General features: G+C 35.1%; 1 protein-coding gene across 4 annotated transcripts in view; it reads right to left on the bottom strand.

Annotated features, from left to right (window-relative positions):
* ARAP2 (ArfGAP with RhoGAP domain, ankyrin repeat and PH domain 2) overlaps positions 1-18,642 on the bottom strand; it is a 163,525-nt gene that overhangs the window by 129,520 nt on the left and 15,363 nt on the right. For all 4 annotated transcript variants that reach the window (XM_064487557.1, XM_064487566.1, XM_031436241.2 and 1 more), the window contains exons 3-6: positions 7,483-7,541; positions 6,312-6,388; positions 5,490-5,581; positions 3,680-4,033 (exon numbers count right to left, since the gene is read on the bottom strand). In XM_064487557.1, coding sequence (XP_064343627.1) covers positions 3,680-4,033; positions 5,490-5,581; positions 6,312-6,388; positions 7,483-7,541 — 582 coding nt within the window. The remainder of the gene's footprint in view (positions 1-3,679; positions 4,034-5,489; positions 5,582-6,311; positions 6,389-7,482; positions 7,542-18,642) is intronic.

Here is an 18,642-nt window from a genome sequence, read left to right as displayed (position 1 = left end):
CGAAAGGGTTTCCGAGTTGCAGATACTCTTGGATATTCAATATGTGCTTCTCCTAGAAGGGATGTGGCACAATCAACCATGTTCTCTTTCCTTTACAGCGACTCACAGGATTTGTCCTCTGAGTTACATAGTCAAGAAATGCTGGAATAAATTCTATCCAGTCTTTCATATTTGCATCTACTCAGACTTGCTGAAGAGCTTGAGGTTTTTAGTTACATGTAGGAAAGGGGAGAATCTTGTTTTATTAATCTGCAAAACCCAGAGAATTCTCTAAAATAAGTATCATTTATTAAGTTTTATATCTGCCTGGGCTGTTTGAAACACTAACAACAGACCCGAGTTCCAACATTTTATCAAGTTTTTTCCATACAATTTTTTAAACCAATAGTATCAGGCTATATTATAATTAGATCATTCTAACAGTTACATAAATTTTCATACTTTAAGCTCAATTGGAAATGTTTCCACATTTCTCTAGTTGCATGGTGTTAAAAATTATTTTCTTACTAAATAGTGGGCAGTTTTTACATACTGTGCACTGATTCAGAATTGGCATTTCCATTTCAAAAGCAAATAGACACTCAGTCATGTGAAATAAATCCAGATTATGAATCTGATTATTTTGTTTAATGTCACTCATGACTGAGGACAGTTTCAAACACTATTTGGAGAAAGATAGGAAGAATAACTGAGTACAGCTATTATTTGTTTTTAAACTCTGTTTTGACAATACTTGGACATGTCTTTAGGACAGAAACAGAATTTCAATAAGGACCCTGAGAGTCCACTGCTCTGTTCATATTTACCAGTGCTACCAACGGTACCTGCAGATTTCTAACCAGTACAGTGTTTAGAATTAGTTTTTATTACAAAATCCCTATAATTTTTTAAAAAAACAACCTGTTTTACAAAAATTTAAAGAAAGTACTATGTCTAATGCTAGGGTTATTTTTAACAAATTCATTCAAGAACAAACACTAAGAGCATCTACCACATGCCAGGCGACCTTTCAGCTGTTTAGGATGCTGTAGTAAACAAGAGCCAATAGACATGACTGTTCCATGGATCAGATATAAAGTCAGTCAGTCACCCAATGTGTGAGCTATGAGAAAAACAATTAAGGGAGTGTTGCAGGGATGGGGGAGAGGGGCAGTGATAATACTGAATTTGGAGTTCAGAGCCTCAATGCAAAAGAGACTTTAGAGTAAGAACCTGAGGGAGGTAAGGTACAAGTCATGTTGCTCTCCGGGTAAGAGTATTCAAGGCAGAAAGAACAAGTGTAGAGGTCCCCAAAGAGGGACCCTGCTTCTTATGATGTCTAGATTTGATAGAAGAATAAAGTAGCTTTACTGTTTTGTATTCAATCAGTTATAATTTTCAATCTGGGGCCCAAGGGACATGGAGGAAGCTGGTGTAAGATTTTAGCCAACCCTTTAATCTGTTTTATGCTACTACAGCCCATCAGCCAAACCTGGCCTCTTAAATGTATTGATAAATAAAGTTTTATTGAAACACAGCCTTATTCATCAGTGCACATATTCTCTGTGGCTGTTTTCATGCTACAACTGCTGAGTTGCTGATCTCCTACAGACACCATAAGGCTGTACAGATCAAAGGATTTCATGTCTGACCCTTTGCAGAAAAAGTTTGCTAATACCTTCTCTGTGGAATTTAGAACGCGATCAAAAGCAGTGCTACCTGCACCAAAGAGATGTACAACCGTGAATTATACAAAGCTCAGCAATCTCTGCATAAGGAATGGGTAGGCATCAAGTTGTCTAATTACTAAGCATCTTAAACACTCTCACCATGGCCTACGGAGTCTCATTAGGGAAAGGAAAGATGCAGGTGCTACTTGTGCTTTAATAAATACGTGCTTCTGAGGCAGGTGCACATACTTCTTTCAAGTTGTAGTTAATAGAATCATAGAGAAGAGCCTTTAAACTTTTTGGTGATATAACAAGCTCCTTTGTTTACCTTCCCATCTGCATCCTGGTATCTTGGAAAGAGACTGTGAAGCCAGAAAATTCAATTATTTTCCCTCAAATGGAAAACTATAAATCTAGAAAACTTACAGCCTCTAACCTGAGGCAGGCTTAAAATAGAAAGGATGGAAAGTCAGAGTTGTGATAAAGAGAGAGGGAAAATGTTCTAACTGTCCCAGAGGAGGCCAGTAATGGAGAAGCTTTCTCAGTGAGCCTGAAGCATAAACATACTAACTCTGTCGAGAGCGAGGTACCACCAGAAATCACATAGGAAACCGCAGCTGCTGGGGGCTCTGTACCCAGAGTCTGTTCCGCCTTCCAGTGGTACTTTGCAAGAGCACTGGGACCTCCCTAAACATTTAAATCCTACAGGAACAAAAGGTTTGAGACTATTCCAGCTCACTGTTTCATTCCAACAGTGTATATATTCAGGGCTGACACATCCCTTTGCAATCTGACTATGCATTTACCAATAACACTGATGACTGATGAAAACTAGACACAGCTGACTATTTTGTCGTCCTAATGAAACCAGAAAGCAGAAAGCAGAGAGACAAAATACGTGATACTAAGAAGAACTCTGGTTCAGTTTGCCAAAGGGATGCAATTCTATAAAGTATTAACCATACAATTACTAACCACAAAAGTGTTGGGCTTTTTTTTTTTCTTGATTTCTTACGAAATATAATTCCTGCTCCCACTAGTCAACTGGTGCTTCTTCTGGTAATTTTTTTGCTAATAAAAATTATTTTAGGTGAAAACAAGGCTTCTAAAAATGATGCACCTTTTCTGGGGAAGAGTAGAGAAAACCAGCACCTTACGGGGACTCACCACACCAACTACTTGAACATGAGAGATTTAATCCCCAAATAATTTAATAATTCATGAGAAACATTTCCAGTAAATATTTCAAAGGGACATTCAAAATTCAGGATGCCAGAAAACAATTCTAATTAAATATAATGCCTCCCCAAAGACTTCTCAGTACTATAAAATGCTTAAGGACAGAAGTTTCTTTGTACACATCTGAAGTGATAAATCTGTTTTAAAAGTATAATATTCAAGGGACTCTGACCTTTTGTGCAACATTCAAAAATCAAAACAATATATCAATAACAGTGAAGGCTAAAATCTAACAATGACGTACTTTCCCCCAACTACAATAAGCCTTGTATTCCCAAACAGAACACTGTTATAAGAGGAGCAAAAGCCAAACAGTGTGGACTGAGTAATACTAACTCCATCTGTGTTGTTTTTCTTTGCTACAAATTGAGACACAGGATAGAGCATTTTGGTGTAAAGTTAGAAACTAACATTAAGGATCTAGATGTGAAATTGTAACTCTTGGTTTTAATTTGCTCTTTAGAACCTTAACCCAGCATTCCATGCAGCCACTGTGCATGTCCCTCACTGTCCCAACAATGGCATTTGCAAAAGTGTATTGAAAATCCCTAAAAACTCTATCTGTATGTGTAGGAGGTGGGGAGGAGCAGCAGCAACCTAGCAGGCTTAGAAATGGATACATCTGAATTTTTAAAAATATGCCACTTAACAGAGTACATGCTTAGCATGCATAAGGTCCTGTGTTTAATCCCCAGTACCTCCTCTAAAAATAAAAAAATAAAATAAAAACTCAATTACCTCCCCCTGAAAAAAAATTGCCACTTAAGAAAAAAAAAAGAATAAATACATACCCTTGGGGACAGAGTTTGTCGAGCCATCCTGATTTAACCTTCCTTGCAGATGAGCCGTAAAAACAGGCATAGGGAGATATCACATTTGAGGAAATGATTGATGAGTCAGTATTTCCACTTGTTGAGCTTAGAGGATAACTGTGCCTATTAACAGGGTCCAAATTCGATGCTTTTTGAGTCCTAGATTTAGATGGCTTTGAGTTTTTTCTTCTTAAACTCTGAAAGCATTCTTCTACTGTTGAATATTCTGATTCTGAAGCAGAGTCTACAGGAAGTTTGCTTTTGTCCTCTCGAGGTATCCAAATATCTTCCACCTTGTCTTCACTTATATTCTCCGTCCTGTTATCATATATGCTAAACAGAAAAGAATGGTGTTGGTATTTCCCAGCGCTGTATGTGACTTAAGCTGTCGGTTACTTTTGTTGTTTATTAAACAATCGATCACAGAAATTTAAGGCCAGGAAAAATCTTAACGAGTTCAATTAACCCATCTGATAATTTTCAAAACTCTTCTTGACCAGAAAAATAGAAGTCTCTCATTATCCTAAGACATATTTGACTACTACTAGAACTAGTGTGTTTTTTTCTTATGTATCATTTAATCTGATCTGTTTATTCTAGTGGTTGGTACAGTGGTAGGATGGAGATGGCCATATTTTTGCATGACAATTTAAACATCTTCACCCGTACCACTAAGTGGCCAGCCACTTAATAGGCAACATCATGAACACTACCTGGTCTATTTGGAGACCTTATTTCCACATGTTTGCCCCATCTCTGGCTCCCCACTGACTCCAAGGACCCTATGCTCCAGCATAACATGACGAAAAAAAGAGTACGTCTGACATGTGAGAGCTTTAGTATTATTTTGCAACAATGATGACGAAAAACTGCCCCACATTGCTAATTATAAAACAAGAAAGGGCCAGGGTACATTCAGAAGGTAAAAGCTGTGTAATATGTAACATTTACTGGAACACGGCATCGCTAAGTCTACGTATATAGATTTAAGGGATGACAAAATAGATTCGTTCAGCCATGTATTAATGTATAATAAAAATCATTACAAAGAAGTTTTTGCTAATCCATGAAACAGATATGCCTATGCCTAGGCATCAGATTACATCCTTCTGGACACAGTGTTCTAAAAACCATGCTTCCTTAAAGAAGGATTTACCCTTGTCTCCTCCACATTTTGCATTGTAATAGCTTCATATCAAATGCTTACTGAAGATATTCTATTATTTAGTCTCAACTTAAAGAAACCCTCAACAGCATTAGCCATGGAAAAATGAGGGACAAAATAGAAGATGAATGTCAGGTAATGATGCAGTATGCCAAGTCTTAATACAGCTGAGGAAAAATAAAATTTAAGTTGCTGCCTTATGAATTCTGTTTAATTTCATGTGTGATACAAATAACTAATTTTCAAGCTGCTCGTCAATGCTGAAGTTCTAATAAGAAGAATGTGTTACATTTGTAAAAAAATCTGACATTTTGTGCATTGTCCCTTTCTTCATATTAACATAACCTTCCATTTTTAAGGTGCAATCGTGGTCATCACATGTTTGCCACTTTGGGGAGGAGAGTGTGGTTTCAACTAGGAAAAGACAAAAATAATCTGCTATAGAACATATGATCAGTTTACAGACTCTAAATTCAATTATTAAAATGAGTGCTGTGATAGAAAGAAGGGATTTGGAACTTACCAATGTAAACTATTTTCTTAGAAATATAATATGACCAAGAATTCAACATTGCATAATGTTTTATTCAAAAGAATCAATTACCATCAATCATGTCCTCGTACCTTGATTTGACAAAAAATGAGTTTCTTTCAGTAGTTGTTTCCCTTTTGAGTGTTTCTTCATGAGTCCAAAATTCATTCCTTATAGATTTCTTCTATAAAAAAAATATACTTTTTTTAGGGTAGTAATATTCTACAAAGATCTACAATATCTGAGCTTAGTTTTATTAAATACATGTCTAATTGTTTAGGTCAATTGTCAATAAAAACAACTGGGGAGACTGTATTAAATATAGCCTTTTGGTGTCCTTTTTCAATATTTTATTGAAATCACTAATAATATCATTTCAGCTAAGAAGCACAGAGATGATACTAAGAATAAAATTTACTTTTACTTTCCCACTTACTTTTTGTCTTTCAACTTCTCTCTCATCATGATCAAGAAAAAAAATATATCAAAATAGCACAAGTATTGGAGAGGAAAAACTCAGTAATAAGTTGAATAATTTACAGTTTCCAAAGATTGCAAAGAGTTACAAGTCTGTCTATATTTGGGCATAAGGCAAAGTAAAATCTAGGGGTTTTTGTTAATTTGCTTTTGCTTTTTATGGGGGTTTTTCTTTAAAAAAAAAAAGTAACATATCTTGTGGAAAATTTTGCAAACCCACCAACCTATACGTCTGAAATCCAAACTGAAATGTGTTTTGATGATATATTTTTAAAGATATAAATTTACTATTTTATTGAACAGAATTTCACTGACTGGAAATTTCTTTCTTCAATATAACACATTCTTCAAACAGCTTAAAGGAAAATGAAGAGGCATATATAGGCAGAAAAGCAAAGAACTGAATATGGAAAAAAATTAAAATGTATGGGACTAACCTTGGAATTTTCTAGTCTCTGGAAGAGAAAGGTCTCTCCATAAGGTAAAATGAAAGATGAATTCTCCTCATTTGAATCTTTTTGGGGGAATTATAGGATGAGAATGGAAAGATGTGAATAATGTGAAATTTTGTTCAAAGAAAAAAAGCATGTGTTTAATTATTTTATAGCAATATGACAACTTAAAGCTTTATTCTCTGAGTGTCCAAATATGCTAATTCTTACCCCCAAACTAACTCTTACCATGGTTTTCTCACTCTCTACACCTCTCACCTCCCAACCAAGACATATTACTCACTGTTTCTCAAAGTCACATTTTTGATGTGTCAAAAATGTCCTCGCTAACCTCTAAGAGCCATGTTAACATAACTAAGCACATTGCGCACACAGAGTGGAAACTGTCATATCACATTTATAATGTTCGTCCCTAAATAAGAGGATAGTATTAACGGCAGAAAATTAATCTTAATTCTACTATAATTTCCAACAAATGACCATTTAAAGCTCACTAGAATAATAATCAGATGTTAATAGCACTCAAAATGCCAGAATCCACTTAATATAATCCCTCTATTTCCATAAATACTAAAGCACCTGTAAACAAATCACTTCAAGAGAATTACCACCATCCCTGAGCTACACCAATCTACAAGAAAGAACTCTCAACACTTGCATTTTCTGCTGTGGTAAATTTTTTTAAAGGTTCAGTAGCCAAGTGTTGTCATCTTATCATTGGGAAGAACATTCCTGAACTTGTACAAGCAGAATTTTCAGAAAGAACAAACAGCCTCTGTCAATAATCAACTGATCAGAGCCATGTAAGCCCTTTGCTGTTACCATGGCAAGATTACTTTCCATAAATCTACGTCCTGTAGCTCAGACTGTCAGAAACCACGTAATTTAGTTAAAATGCCTTCGACTGTAGCTAATGATAAATGAAGGCTGTAGAAAAAAATCTTTTTCCATAGGCATGCACAAATTTCCAGGAGTCTCTGTGTACATTTCTGTCTTTCATTTACTCACCTTTGAAAGTCTGTAGTACTATAAACCCTAGCAGACTGTTATTCCCACTCCTCCTCGGGGGGGCTGCCCTCTTGACTGTGATTTTAACACATGTAAGGCTATCAAAAAAGTACTAACTAATTTACAGACTTTAAATGCTGAGACTCACTTTGCTGTGTCACAGATCTTCCAGTTGAGGTAGCAACATTTCTTCTCTCACGGAAATAGCTTAAAGTAAAGGGAAAAATAGGTAAGTTAAAGTACATACATAAAAACAGATGTTACCAGCTTGAATAAAGAATTAGAGACACATATATTCTTTTGGGTAAAAAAAACCAATATTCAAAAATAAGTTTAATTTTAATTAAATATAATGGCCAAATTCCATAAATGTGTTTTTCTAAATAGTCTTAAAGGAAGTGGTTTTACTGGATCCCACTAGTGTTTGTTCCTCACTTGTAATTTATAATTTATAATTCACAAAAGTAAATGATCATATTTGCCCAAGAATTTGTATAGTTTTTTTTTTTTTTTTGGTCATTAGGTTTGTAATATTGAGTCAAAAATTTGTCTGGCTCCATGAGCATAATTTGAAAATAAAACAAGACTTTTTCTCAAAGATCCTACAGCCTTGGGAGGGAGACACTACAGGTAATTAATTAGAATACAACATAACAGCAGTGACAGAGAAAAACACTGTGGAAACAGAGGGTAATGAATCTACTACTACATGAACGAGTTCTATTTTTCTATCTAAATGTAAGGATCAGAACAGTGTCCTTAACCTTTCTTAAAAAATATATATATGTGTGTGTGTATGTATATGTATATACATATACATACACACATATATACATACACCTACGTAACTATAAGAAAGAATATTTTAAAAAGAATAGAAACCAATGAACTAGAATATGGACAAAATTCAAAAATCACTGTAACTAAAAGATGGTTCTTTGAAAAGATTGATAAAACTGATAAACCTCATGGAAGGGAAATAAAAGTGAGAGACAGAAGAGACAAATTGCCAATATCAGGACAAAGACACAATGTCAAAACAATTTCTATGAACGTTAAAGGGGCTAAATTATAGATGATTAAGAGAAACCCTGGGGGGACAGAAACAGCTCAGTGGTAGAGTGCATGCTTAGTGTGCAAGAGGTCCTAGGTTCAATCCCCAGTATCTCCACTAAAAATTAAAATAAAATTTATTTTTAAAAATAAAGAAAAGAAAAACTTTATGTCACATGTTAATTCAATAACAGATAAAATGGAAAAATTCCTTTAGGTACAAATTATCAAATATGACACAAGAATAAACAGAAAATCTTAATATCCCTGTATCTATTAGAAAAATTCAATTTAGTAATTAATCACCTACCCATCCACAGAAAGCTCCAGGCCCAAATATTTCACTGGTGAATCCTACCAAACATTTAAGAAAGAAATCATACCAATTCTACACAAATTTTTTCAGAAAATAGGGAAGGAGGGACCACTTCCTAATTCATTCTGTAAGGCCAGTATTGATATCCAACCAGTCAAAAATAAAACAATAGATAAATGTTAGACAAATACTCCTAATGAACTTGAGGTGCAAAAATCATTAACAAAATATTAGCAAGTCAAATCCAACAATATCTAAAAAGGATAATATATTATGACTAGGTGAGATTTACCCCAGGAAAGCAAAGTTGATTTAACACAGAAAAATCAATGTAATTCACCAAATTAAGAAAATAAAAGAGAAAAATCACATTCTCATGAAAATAGATTCAGAAAAACCAACTGACAAAATTCAACATCCATTCATGACAAAACCTCTCAGCAAACTAGGAACAGAAAAATACTTCCTCAACCTAATAAAGGGCATTTATGAAAAACTAACATCATAATTAACAATTAAAGACAATCACGTTGCCTAAGACTGGAAGTAAGGCAAGTAAGTGGGATTCACAAATTTTATTCACCTTATTTCAGAGGTTGCAGTCAGTGCAGTAAGACAAGTGAAAGAAATAAAAAGCATGCAGATTGGAAAGGAAGGTCTCTTATAAGAAGTCTGTATCTAATCAATACAAAATCCTAAAAAAAAGTCTACCAAAAAGCTTCTCAAACTATTAAGTCAATCTAGCAAGGTCCCAGGATAGGGAGAAATATATTTAAAAATTAAGTCTTTCTAAATACTAGCAATGAACAACTGGAAAAATAGTTTGAAAGCACAACTTTTACAATAGCATACAGAAACACGAAATATTAGGGTGTAAACTTATAAAAATATGGACAAGATCTACACACTGAAAACTATAAAACATTGTTGAGAAAAAAATGTAAAGATCTAAATAGATAGATATTCCATGTTCACGGATTAGAAGACTCAATACTGTTGAAATGTCAATTCTCCACATATTGATACATAGAGTCAACATAATCCTAAACAAAATTCCAGTGGGCTTCTTTGGAGAAATTAATAAGGTGAGTCTAAAATTTACATGCAAATACAAACAACCTGGAATGGTCAGAATATTTAAAAGGACAAAATTGGAAGCTTTATACTTTATGAGTAACTACAACAATCAGATTAGTGTGGTATTGGTGAAAGTATAGACACGTAAATCAATGGAATCAAACAAAAAGTCTACATAAATGCCCACACATCTATGTTCCACTGATTTCTGAAAAAACATGTCAAGGCAAGTCAGTGGGGGAAGGATAGCCTCTTCAGCAAGTGTTGCTGGAACAACTGGACAGCTCAATGAAAAAGAGACATGAGGATCAACCTACCTCATACCACACACAAAAATTAACTTAAAACGGAGTTTAGGCCTAAATGTTCATGCTAAAACTCTAAAACTTCTGGAAAACAATAGAAGAAAATCTTTGCAACCTTTCAGTATGCAAAGATTTCTTAAATAAGATACAAAAACCAAAACCAAAACCAAAACCAGAAAAAGGAAAAAGAAAAAGTTGGACTTTATGGTGTTACATTTCTGACAAATGACCTGTTTCCAGAATTAAAAACAACAAAACAAACAAACAAACAAACAAAAACCCTTACAATCTAGTAACAGGAATAACTCAATTTAAAAATGGACAAAAGTTTAAACAGACACTTTACAAGAGGATACACGAATGTGATACTAACCACATAGTCATTAGAATGGCTAAATTTAAGGTTATAAATACCAAGTGTTAGAGAGTATGCTGAGTAACTAGAATGTTTAAATATTGCCAGCAGGAAGGTAAAAGGATACATCCACTTTGGAATACTGCTTGACATTTTCTGGTAAAGTTAACTTAAGCTTCCAGCTATCCAACTCAAGAAACTCAGAAGAATTGAAAACATATGTAGGCCCGTGGAAAAATTTTTTGTAGTTTTCTTCATAGCACTTTATCCTCAATAATCAATAACTTAAAACAAACAAAATGTACATCAACAGGTGAATGACAAACAGAAGGTGGTATAGGGACCCAAAGGATTACTATCAAGCTTGGAGTAAGGGAAATAATAAACTACTAAAAAGAAACAAACTAATACGAAACACGGTAATATGAATAAATCTCAAAATCATCATGCTGAGCAAAAAAAGCCAGGCACACAGAAGTACATCCTACACGATTCTATAAGGGGTCTGAAAGAGGGATGGACTCTAAAAAGACACTGAGAAATTCTTAAGGGTGATAGAGCTGCTGTTTCTTGACTGTGGTGATAATTTTATAGGTTTACATGTCTTTTAAAAGTCATCAAATTATATGTTTTGAATTGGTACCATTTATTATGCAAATATTATACTTCAAAATACTTAAAAATGAATTTAGCACAGTTACTGTTTATAAGGTCAATACATAAAATATAAACTATATCCCCAAATATCAGTTAACAAAATGAAATATTAAAAGTGATACCACATACAAGAGTAGCAAAAAATATCAAAACCCAGGATTAAATCTAACAAAGATTTGTAAGAACTAGAAATTATTACCAAGAAAATTAAAGAAAATCTAATTAAACGGAGGAACATATGAAAGACTAAATACTGCAAAGATGTCAATACCACTTGTATGAACCTGTAGAATCAATGCAATCCCAATCAACAGAGTTACAGGGGTGGGTGTGTAGGTGGAATTTAACAAGCTGATTTTAAAATTCGTATACAAAAGCGAAAGATGAACAATAACTAAGACACTTTTGAAGAACAAAGTGAGAAGACTTGCTCCACCAGGTATGAGGATTTATTTTTAAAGCTATGGTAACAAAGACACTACATTACTGATAAAAGGACAAATAAGAGATCAGTGAAGTAGAATGAAGCATACATAAAGGAACTCAATTTCTATTTAACTTAAGACAAAGATGTCAGTCTTGAGCAATGAGCAAAGCATGTTCTTAATAAGATCACTTAGATACCCAACTGGTATTAAAAAACTTCACTCCTATCTCAAACTATACATAGAAATCAGTTCAAGGTGGATTATAAATCCCAATCTGACAGGCCAGATAATAAAGCTAGAAGGTAAAACAGACTATCTTTATATGTCTTAAGACACAAAAAGTTCTAACTCTAGAGGAAAATAATGGTAATTTTGACTAAATTAAAGTTAAGAACTTTTATTCATTAAAAGTCACCATCAAGGAATAAAAAGCACTAATGCAGAAAGAGAAAAGATCTATTTATTCCACAAAGGGCTTATACCCATGGTGCATCAGTAACTCTTAAAAATCACTATAAAAAACAGAAAATGCAATTCAAAACAACAACCTACCTACTCCCCCCTAAAAAAAAAAAATGGGTAAATGACTTTAAAAGGCACCACATAAAAGAAAACAAGATAGAAACATGGTCAATGACCAATAAATGCATCAAAATATGCTCAATTTTGCTAGTTATCAGAAAATACAAATTAAAATCACAATGAACTATCCACCCACTGATATGGCTAAAATTTTTTTAAATAACCAAATGCTGCTGTGTGTGAAACAGAAGGAACGCACATGCACTGCTGGTGTTGACACAACTGAGCAGGATGGTAAGAACCATTCTGCACTACCTATGAATGTGGAAGACAAGAATCTCCTATGACAGCAATTGTACTCCTAGGAGTATATTCAACAGACATGGACAAAGCTATGCTGCAAGCAAAACCACGCAAATGTATGTCCACATGCAAGACATTAAAGACGTTGTGGGAGAAGCACGCTAAAGAACACTCTTCAATAACCAAAACCACAAACGGACATGCAGCCACATGAATGCACCTCAGAAACATCATGCTGAATAAAAGATGTCAGACATGGAACATCACTTGCTGTATGATTCCATTTATATGAAATTCTAGAACAGAGAAAACTAATTTACAGTAGGATCACTGGTTGCCCAATGCAGGTGACAGGACAATTTACTGCAAATGTGCAAAGGTGATTTTGGAGGGGGAATAGAAATGTTCTGTAACTTGATTGTGGTAGTGGTCACATGGGTGCATATATTTGGCAAAACTCAAATCTTAATACTTAACTTTAGTCTATTTTATTATATGTAAACTAGTCATAAATAAAGCTGATTTACATATGTATTTACACATATATCATTTATATGTAAAAATACCAGATGATGTTGAGAATATGAAATATAACAATAGGAGAATGGATATGGTGGTATATCCATACAATGAAATATTATACAGCAGTGAAAACAAACAGACACCAACATAGATGAGTCTCAAAGTTTAGCAAAATGAGCTTAAGTAAAAGAATATTTACTATATGATTGCACTTTTAAGTCCACAAGAGAGTACATTGTTTGGGACATACTTAAGAGGTAAAACATTTTTTAAAGGCAAGAATGTAATAATCATTATTTAAAGTCGGGATAGAAGTCATCTTTGGCAGGGGAGGGAGTACAAGTTTACCAAGGGGTTGCAAAATAACTCACCCTTTACTTGTTCATTATTTTCAGGTTCTGGGCATTGTTATATAGCTATAATTGTTTCCTCAAGTCTGCATGTCACTGACACAAGTACATAGTAATAATTTCAACCCCAAGTAGAGCAGCACTCAAATTTTCTACCTTTTCAGTAACTTGTGCTAATAATAAATATTGTGAATTCTTATTCAGCATTTACTATATGTCAGACAAAATTTTATAAATCTACACACAGTCATAATATAAATGCGTGTGCGTGTGTATAGTCACAAACACCCTAAGAAGTAAAATCTATTATTATCTGCATTTTTTAAGAAGAAAATTGGCACACAAAGCAGTTAGTTCATGTTCCCACAGGCACACAGCTTGTCAGTAACTAGCCTGAGACTCAAACCCAGGCAGTCTAGCTCCATAGCCCCTGTTCTAAACCACAACACTTAATACAATATTCAACCTTACTGAAGGAAAAGATTAAAACAGGCAAATTTTAAAAATAAAGATTTTGAACTCTTAAGTACACCCATTAGCAGTATTTTAAAGCATATTTTGTTGGTTTTTACTCTTAGTCTTACAAATGTAAAGAAAAAAGTTTGCAATGATTTTTACTGATTGTGGCATTCAATATTCACCTGCAAGCAATTACCAAATGTATCAGCCAAGTTCATTTGATCTACTGTCGATGAAAGATTAGCTCCATACAAGAAACAAGTTGTTTGGAAAACTGGTGATTAGCAATTTATATTCTCATTTATCTATGAATAAATTATCACCAGCTATTTTCTATTCTAATACCTATTATGCCCAAAGCATAAGTTTATATATCTACATCTCATATTTCATCCTCCTAAGCGCCCTTGGAGGTAGCACCAGGTGTCCTAATCCTATCAGTAAGGAAAAGGAGGCTGTGGCAGCCCACGTCCCACAGCTAATAGGAGGCAAAGCCAGCATTCATGGTCAGTTCTGTCCTGAGTGCAAAAGCCCAAGTTCTTTCCTCTCTGCCTTTTTCTGCCCTTTTATTTTCACACCAATTATCCTAAAGGTTGCAGATTGCTTTTAATTTTCAACTATAAAGCATGGTTGACGTGCAAAAATTAAAATCTCTTAAAGAAAAGCAGTAGTTATCATCTTCTTTTGTTATTATGCTTTGGTGATCTTGGTCAAGTTACCCAACTGTCCTGAGTCTAGTTTCCTCATTTATTGAAGGGGAATAAAAATAGGGCCTGCAGCCTGGGAACATTATGAGGATTAACGAGATGATGCTTTTAGAGAGAATAAGGTGTGCCCTACACCATGTCAAGAGTCAGCTACAACCAGCCAACTGTTTTTGTTTTTTATTAGAGAAAAGAATGATTGGTTCTCCTCGTAAAGTGAGTAGACACAATGGTCTCCAAGTCCTTAAAAGTATCAACACTCTTCATTCATAATGAAAAAGAAAATACATACATGAATGGATGTGAACAAATCTCAAAAATATTAAATGAAACACCAAGTTGCAAAAAATAACTCTGATTACAGTGAATCTTCAACATACCTACAAGATGTTATTTTTTCACATTTTTTTTAACTATTAAAATTGCTAAGAAAAGCAGTGGCATAAAGGTTAATTAACGTTAAAGATTTCTCTTTAGGATCGATGCACACCCATTACTCAGGCAAGGCAGCCATGCCCAAAAAATCATTAATAACACTCCATAAATGGACCACATCATTACACAGAATGCTTGTTTAAAAATGCAGTTCTTAAAATTCATAACAGACTAACTACAGGTCATTACAGAATTGAATTCAAAAGAAAAACACCACAGTCATTAGGCAGCAGTAGAAAACTGCCTTGAGGTTACATAACGTCTAACTAGAACACACAAATACAAAGTCAGAAAACATGAGAGGGCATTAACTACAGCACGGACCAAGAATGTGAGATTTACAATGCACAGATAATTAAACCTCAATCTTCAATGTTTCAAAAAATGTCCTTGGGATAAGAATAAATAATTACAGATGGATTACAACACAAAAGTCTACCTCATTATCATGAAACAATTTTTCATCAACTAGCAGGAGTTGCCGTTAAAAATAAATTTTTTTCAAAGTGGAGCTTCTTTAATTATGAAAAATGAGTACAAATGTAATTCCTTTTTACTTGTGAAAAGTATCAAGCAGATAGATACTTTTATCCTCTAACAATACATCAAATGATTATTAATTTTGATTCAGCATTTAGATGTTCAAGTCAAAATTTTGCAAATATTGAAATGATGAACCCATTTTTTCATAGAACTTATAGAAAGCCATTTTAAAGGGAAAAAAATCTGAACTTTAGAATGCTAAGCATTTTTCCGCTGTAACATGAAATGCAGTTTTTCTTAAACATGAAAACGATGGGATGAATTTCTGTATTTTTCTTATTCAATGTAGCAAACAACCGGTTATGATTTTCTGTAATTTTCTGCTTACATATATTTCAACATTAAAGTCTAAAATAGCATTAGTCCTTTTTTAATGTCTATATCATGTCTATGTACATCTAGAGAAAAATATCTAAGATTCTTACTTTAAATAAAAAGTTCACAAAAGGCCTGAGACATCAGGTTTCAATTTCAAACTGGGGAACAGCCCTCAGTCAATACAGCACATGGGTTTTATAATAAGTTATAAGAGGTGGACTCCAATCAAGTGCTGCCTTGCCGACCACCCTCCTCTCCTTTACCTCTGCTTCCTTATTTTTCCTTCTCCTGAAACATTCAAAGGCATGACACCTAAAAGACAGGGCTTTGTGACTTGTGCCAAGGATAAAACAGTTACATGAAAGATGCATGAAAATCATGAAACTGGGGAGGAGAATAAGTACCTCTTCAGTAGCTGAGTGAGACCTGTTCCTTCCTGCCTCGAGCACTAAGGATGCTCTTGGAAGGATCACAAGACCCATCTATGACTCCCAGGGAAGGGCAGCTGTGGGGGAGCTGGCTTTCTGCTTGGAGACCTCTACGGGAGACCTCCAGCTGAGGAGGTAAGGAAGGAGCAGGCTCGTCAAGCCTAGTTCGGACCCAGCCCTCAAGAGACAGGAGTTAAAAAGAGATCCTGAAGTCCAAGGTCCAGTGTAGCCCCACCCAGCCCAGCCTCCCCAAGAAAAGGAGTAGGCAGGAATTCAGGGATGAAGCCCAAGGCAAGGACAAAGATAACCCACTAAACTGGAGAGTCAGCTGCATCAGATAAACTGCCAGGGGGTGGGGGGTGGGGTACAGGTCCAGGGAGACAGAAACAAAGCTCCTCACATCAGAAATATGCATCTAGCATCTTGTTCCTTTCAACAGCTATATGAAGTGTTTAACAAGAAATTACGTTAATATGTATGTTCACGTATAATTGAAAAATTGTGCTCTACACTGGAATTTGACACAACATTGTAAATTGACTATAACTCAATAAAAAATGTTTAAAAAAAAGAAAGAAATTATGTTAAAAGCACCGGCCTCAAAGAAAGCTTTATTCGATACAAGAAGAAATGCACTAAAGTATCATTTAGATATTTGACTAGAGGGACTCTCAGATTATATAATCCCCAGTTTTATTCTTAAAGTTACATTATAACTGTAAAATCTGGCAATTACTATTTGCAATTCAGGCCAGGATCATAAAGAAAAACAGACAGTGAAGTCTGAAAATAATTATTTATGCTCTCATTTTATAATTTGAGCACCATAAATACATAGTTACCATTTACTGCCATAATCAAAGAAGAAAAGAGAGGTGACACTGGGTTCCCTGGCAGTGCTATGATACTGGTGAGTGCTACGTAATTTACTACTAATTTTCACATTATTTCAATTCTAATTTTCAAGGACTCAGAGTCACAACGTGAATAACAAGCCTTCCATATGACACAAAGCTTACTCTTACAACTAAATGAACACCAAAAGACGCTCAAAAATTTACCAAAAAAAAAAAAGCACATCTTGTTTAAAACATGAGCCAAGGATTTCTGATCTGAAGTTATCTTTATGGCTCCCAAAAGGACTCTGCTCTGGCAAAGACACAGTTTTAATGTGTGTACTCACGGCAGATCCTTCTCATGTACTCTAATTGTTTAAAATTGGTAAAATATGCTAAAGCTACAGTGTCGTACAAAAACTGGTCATCTTCTACATTCCTAAGAAATATTCCAGATCTTATATATGTAATTTACATTTTAAAGAATATTTACTAAATGAGTGGTTAAGAACGTGGCTTTTGGAGTCAGATATACTGAAATGAAACCCCAGTTTACAACACATGTGACCCTAGAAAAATTAACCTAAAGCTCAGTTACCTCATAAGAAAATGGATGAAAAATACCTACTTCGGAGGACCAGTGTGAGAATTAGATAACCCAAGAAAAATTATAAATCAAGGCAGCTTCTGGGTGTTTTAATAAGTAACAACACCACTACTGAGTTCCCAATAAATACTCAATATTTATGATGCCAAGATTAAGACAAATTAATTAGGGTTTCTGTCCTCAAAGAGTTTATGCTCTAATGGGAGGTACTTAACATGGTCTTGTAAATTGCCACATTTTGCCTTGCAAATACTAAACTTCCACATTGTCTCTTGTAAATACAACCAAGATCTTGTACTGCCATTACCAACAGGGTTCATGGGCAAGAGAGCCAGCAGCAGGATACAAGGGTGAGGGGGAAACTTGCAGAAATGCCAGTCTAGAGCCCGGGCAGGAATCTGTACTTGAATTTAGTGCCACAGCAGTAACGGTCAAACTTAAACCACTTCATGACTTCCAGCAGACAGACAAGTGTCAGCTTTCAGTGGGGAAAAAAGAATCCCCACAACCCTGGAGAAAACCACATGTTAGGTGTAACCTTGAGAAATGGCTGAAAGCTCTCTGTGCTGTAAGGCAGCTCCTCTCAGACTCCACAGTTACCTTTGGGTACCAGTGACGCTACCCGCTGGTAGGGCCCCTCTTTAGAGTCCCAGTCTCCCGTGGATCTGGCTTCACACTGTTCAGCGGTAGCTTTTCACACGTCCTCTACACTACACTCCAAGTCCCTTGACACCTCTCTACCGCCTTGGTGCCGAGCACAGTGGCCAGTACCGAGCAGGTGCTCACTAGCTGCGTGCTGAATTATTAATTCATGCCAGGCATTGTGTCGGGCAGTAGATGTAATCACTAGGAATGTGGCTCCTGCCAAAAGACAAAAAACCTAGTGGGGATTCAGAGTCCACAATTCAAATATAAGAAGTGCACTCATGGAAGTACAGAATACCAGGCATGGAGGAAGGTCTGGGGAAGGAATATCCAGGTAGAATGAGGGAAAAGGAACTCCCTCAGTTAAACAGGAGAGTCCCAGGCAGTTATAAGTTGGAAACAGATGCCGGGAAGTGGTGTACAGAGAGACAGCATGACAAAAAAA

Source organism: Camelus dromedarius, chromosome 1 (genome assembly GCF_036321535.1).
Source record: "Camelus dromedarius isolate mCamDro1 chromosome 1, mCamDro1.pat, whole genome shotgun sequence".
Classification (NCBI taxonomy): domain Eukaryota; kingdom Metazoa; phylum Chordata; class Mammalia; order Artiodactyla; family Camelidae; genus Camelus; species Camelus dromedarius.
Note: the sequence above shows the minus strand (reverse complement) of the source record. Positions and strands in the feature narration are given on the sequence as shown.